General features: G+C 38.7%; 1 protein-coding gene across 1 annotated transcript; it reads left to right on the top strand.

Moving 5' to 3' along the window:
- Positions 1–528: 528 nt before the first annotated feature.
- Positions 529–3,185, top strand: NPS (neuropeptide S). The gene is made up of 2 exons (XM_010302383.2): positions 529–587; positions 2,870–3,185. The coding sequence occupies exons 1-2, from the start codon at positions 546–548 to the stop codon at positions 3,077–3,079; spliced, it is 252 nt and encodes an 83-aa protein (XP_010300685.2). The 5' UTR covers positions 529–545; the 3' UTR covers positions 3,080–3,185.
- Positions 3,186–5,216: the final 2,031 nt, after the last annotated feature.

The raw sequence follows: 5,216 nt of genomic DNA, 5'->3' as shown, positions 1-5,216 counted from the left end.
GTCTTAATATGACATATTGGAAGTGTTAAAAAATTCTTGAAATGAAGTTTTGAAATCTTTAGACCTTTGACCGTATTTGCTGTGATGATACAGACTTAACAGTAAACCCACTTGAGAGACATTTTAATGGAACACTTTAAATGAAATCAATCGGTAGTTTCATGATGGCAGCTGAAGGTGTGTTCTTGCCATTTTCCCATTTAACAAGAAGAAAAGGCCAAACAAGGACCAATTAGTCATAATAAAATCAGCTTTGATGACATTTTCACTCCTGAACTCTGGTATAAAATGGTCATCTAAGAAAGAACGGAAAGGATATGTGAGGGATTTGGTAGTATAACTGCATGTACGTACACATACACTCCTGAGCACAAAATGATCAGGTAAAGATACTGCAGATTACTTTGTATACGGAGAAAATATACTGTTTGTGTATTTATGTGTATGCATGTAGTTTTGCTTGATTTTCTTTTAAATTTTAACTGATCTCAGTTCTTCTTTGAAGTCCATGCAGGTTAAACTTTGTTTTCATTCTCTGGATCTCAATGACATTTGTGTCCTCGGGTTACCCAGTTGGTCCTTCCATGGTAAGTCATGCTCCCTACTTGAAGATCAGATGCTTCATTTCTTTTAAATAGCTATTTTATTTAATTTTTTTGTTTACTTGTTTCTTTGTTGTTGTTTTATAAAATGAAAGAAGTTTCTTGTATTAAAGCTATTGATTAAATATTATTACCTAATTTTCCTGGAGTGTAGCTCAATGTTTGCTTTAGTTACTAATAAAATGTGCAAGTCTCTAAAATAATCATGTGAGAAATCTATTGCATATTTAATGTAGAGTGTGGGGAGCTTGTGTTGAAGTTGAAATATTGTATGGAAAAGTCAAAAAACATCAATCTCTTCTCCATTTCATCTAAACTCCTTGTCTGTATCAAATAGGTACAATAAATAAACCAGTAAATTTATTTGTCACTATTAGGATGTAGGTAAAGGAGAAATTCTTACAGGAATATATTGAAAATTATTGCATAGAATTAGTAATACAAATTTGATTGAACTATGAAAGAAAGTAGAACAGCCTATAAAGCCGAAGTGAACAAGTTACTTAAATAATGCCAAAATCCTTTCGGTTTCCGATCTCGACCAGGTTACCATGGCAGACTGCTGGCCAAACTATGCGTACACCATTTAAGACTTTGCCAACGTGGAACGAGATATTTTATTTCTAACGATGTTCAATTTTCCTGCTTTGGACAAAGTCTTCCTTAGACTGCCCTTTCTTTATTGCTGTAAAATCAGCTCTAGGAGCCATGGGTCAGATTTCTTTGTTTCCTCTGATATGTTTTGCATCATTATCTTTTCATTAAGGTGATCTGTCTCTAGGAGAAATGGTGGCCACTCGTGCAGCTGTTCATTTTATTGCTGTGAAGTTCCCGTTAGCTGTAATCTGTCCATTGCCCGGTTCCTCTGTATCTTTTACTTCCTTAAATGCTGAATCATATTTCATTCCTGATCACGGATGATTTAGACACAGCTTGATCTGACTAGCTGCATTTCTTAATGGATCTCTCTATGGCAATGATAAAATAGGTAAAATGCATTTAATTATTTCATATCAATGAATATCCTGCCTGTCAAAACAGCAGTCGTTTATTCAGTAGTATTCAGAAGTCCCTGTATAGATTGTGAGACAGCAGCTAAAAAATCCCAAGGGAACTTTCTCTGTGCTTATGTTTCTTGAAGAAAGTATTTCTTCTTGGTAGGGAGAAACGTCAGCCTGGGGAGAAGATGCCGGTCAGCGGCAGAAGGCGGCTGTGTGCTTTGTGAGCTGCGTGCTGCTCAGCTGCCTCGGACTCGGGGCATGCTCTTGCTTGCAGAAAGAATCATTAATCTGCCTTTAATACAGAACAGAAAGAATGTTCAGTACCAAACAGTATTAGTAAAAGTAATAGCATACTGAATTAAAACTAATCTTAGGAAAGCTAATAGTAATTTTACCAGCAGTTCTGGTGAAGGCGGGTGTTAACCCCGTGGCTTTGCATGCAACCATTTCCCGAGCAAGAATGCAGCACAGGCAGCGTCAGAAATGATGGCAGAGTGTTGCTTTTAGACGGATAATCAGCAAGCTGGTAAATCATGAAGGATGCACAGAACAACTATAGGCATGCCAGGAAATGTTTCCTTTAAAATTCAATGTTAATTTCAATCCAATTTAAATTTGTGAAACTTTCAAATGTAGTCTATATTTTTATACTGTAAAGTGAAGGTAAAAGGAATGTGTACATAAACCTATATCGATTTTAACCCAGACTTTTTAAAATTCCCATTGCTGTTTTGTCCTTATTCAATTTAGTCATAGCTACTACCGTAACTAGTCATAACTACAAGAAAGCTTCCTCCTCCGAATTTCTGCTTTACGGGTATTTTCGTTTTCTCTTATCTTTCAGTTAAACTACATGACTTCACACAAGTGAGAACAAGATGCTGTTTCGTTGTTAACTGAAAAAAATCTCATTTTACAGCAATAAACATGCATGCTACTCTAGGGAAACTGTGTTACGTGTCACAACTGGTCAACATCACGGAAAATAATTCATTTCATAACATAAAAATAATTGTAACAGTATCGGTATTTTATACCAGAGATACCACAGTTGAATTTTCTAGAAAGCTACGAAAGAATCTGGTTTTGAATATGACGAATCCTTAGCAAATAACAGTTCATCCTTGTCATTCTAAGCATAAATTGTTTTTGTGTTTCTGCTTTGCCTTTTATACTGAACAAGTCCGGGCAAATACACAATTCCATAATTTTACCTTTTCTTATCTCTCTCTCTCTCTTTTTTTTTTTTTTTTTTTTTTCCTTCAGAGCAGCAATCCTTTTTATTTGAATTGTCAGCTGTATGGAAAATCTGATTACTGCCTCGTCCTGCTGAATAACTGCTTAGCCAAGGTGGGCAGGAATGAAGAACTGGCTCTTTTAAAGCCTTACCTGGAGATGCCTTTCAATAAAAGATCCTTTCGCAATGGTGTTGGATCAGGAATTAAAAAAACTTCCTTTCGAAGAGCAAAGTCATAAACAAATGTTCAAAACCACACTCTCGATTTTAGCCTCTGAGGTTTTAACTTTGCACTTAAAATAATTTGAATGCATTTCTGTGATAAAACCAAGGGAGACGAACGTACCCGTGTCTTCAGCATGTAAGCAGATGTTTATTTCAGAGAGCACAAGCCAAGTGGAGCAGATGGGATTGCTCAGAGAGGGCTTTGTTTCCAAAGTTACAGTATCATAAAGTTTTGTATTGAAATGAATGTTTTCATTCGGTTAATTCCCCTTCTTTGTAAAGCTACAGATTTAATCAGTTTCCTCTTGATTAATACAAAAAACAGTCCTGTGCTTTGAATAGACGTGTGCACGCAGGCTGTCGGGAGGACTGACGGTATTATTCCTGACATCGCTCCTCTCCGCCGCAGAGACAAGGCAAGGCAAGGCATGCCTGTGCTTTCCTGTCCCAAGTCACATTTACCTGAAGACAACGGCTCTGGCAATCGTAATACCGATTTAAAGTACATTTCACTTCAGATTTCCAAAGAGATGAAGGGCCACTGGTGAAGGACAGAATCAGGCCCTACTTGTAAATTCTAGTTTCTTTTTAATACAGTTATTTAAAATTATTTTAGCAGGAAATAATCTCTTGAGATGTGTCGTCTCATTTCCAGAAGAGTCCTGGGAAATCACTCTAAGCAGGGTATCAGTGCAGCTCCCTTTGCCTCAATTAATTGACTTATGTAGGCAACCAGCATCTGATGAAATGTGCCAAACGCGGTTTCTGCTCATCTGCTATAGTTGTGGCGCAGTAATTAACAACGAAGGGGTTTCTAATTTCCTGTAAAAAAAAAAAAAAAAAAAAAAGTCATTTGGTCTGAAAATATGTAAATGTTGTGTGTAGGAAAGGTCATCTGCTGAGTTACATATGTGTGAATTTTACCTTGTGGCTATTTCCTCCAAACGCAGTGTAACAAGCTGTGACGTTGGCTTGAAAACGTTGCAAAGTGTCCATGCAAATGCATTTTGAATTCAAAGCTAAGATAATAAATCAGTATATGGATGCTTTCTAATATTTCCCTATTTAAATATCGTAACCCAGGAGATCATCATTAAACCTAGAATGAGGCTGGTTGGCATCATCCCTTCCATGATTCCCATTCCTGTGACTTGCACCCCTAAGCCCACGGAGAAAGATGACTCGAGCACGGAGCTGTGCTAATGTGCGTACTCCTGGGTTTCCGGACTGCAGCTGGCTAATTTTGGGCTGATTAGAGGAGATCAAACACATCCCTGTCTGCGTTTGTCCACGCTGAAATGTTTAAAGTATCGTATTTTTTAAAGCTGCTGAAACACTTACACTCCTTTTGGGTACTGTTGGTGTCTAGGTTGCTTAGCTCTTGCAGCTCTTAGTCAAGTGACACCTAGAGACCTTTAAAAATGTAAAAGGGAATGCTAGGTAATTATTATTCTCGTGCACTCTGGCTCGTGTAATGTCTGGATGGGAGGAAGCCCAGGCCAGCAAACGCAGCGGCACGCAGGAGTTTCACTGCAGCAGTGCATTTGCCTTGTTTCATTCTTAGCTGCTGTGATTTTAGCCACGGCAGATGTCCTGAAAATGCAGTTTTCCAACCCAAACACTCTCCAGCTCTGTCCGGAACTGCCCAAGAAGCAGCATTTTAAAGCCTTTGGGCAGGTAAAACCGAAGGGCTAGGAATGACTCCTGGCCTGTGACTGCTGAGCGTGCGGGTAGGTGCTGCCAGAGGTCCTGAGCGCAGGGTACTTAAGGGAAAAACCTTACATGGATTTGATTATGCCCTGGTGCAGGCAGAACGTGTGTAATCTGCGCGTGTATTCAGTGGGGCGGAGGTGTTTTGTGGCAGTGGAGCTGCCTGGAGTGGCTCTGGCCCACTCCTTACCGCTCATATCAACACGCAACTTATTTTTCAGGGAAAACAAAAACCAAACCAAGCCCAGATTTATCTTCGTTTTGGGCTTTCACATCCATTTTAGTTAACTTTTTTCTGCATAATCAAATACATTTCTGCCTTGGTAACCTATGATAAACAAGGTTGTCTCTAAGCCAACAGAGCTATACGTGCAGCTTTGAAAATCAGCCTCTTCCTTTTCATTTATTGTGCAGATATTTGACCAACGCGTTTAGTGATTT

Source organism: Balearica regulorum, chromosome 7 (assembly GCF_011004875.1).
Source record: "Balearica regulorum gibbericeps isolate bBalReg1 chromosome 7, bBalReg1.pri, whole genome shotgun sequence".
In the NCBI taxonomy this organism is placed as follows: domain Eukaryota; kingdom Metazoa; phylum Chordata; class Aves; order Gruiformes; family Gruidae; genus Balearica; species Balearica regulorum.
The sequence above is the reverse complement of the archived record's forward strand: the minus strand, read 5'-3'. Positions and strand labels throughout refer to the sequence as shown.

Bases quoted from the DNA above. Each gene is read 5' to 3' on its own strand.
- NPS (XM_010302383.2), top strand. From the start codon at position 546: ATGACATTTGTGTCCTCGGGTTACCCAGTTGGTCCTTCCATG. The intron at 588-2,869 runs GTAAGTCATGCT...TTTTTCCTTCAG, and splicing joins ACCCAGTTGGTCCTTCCATG to AGCAGCAATCCTTTTTATTT.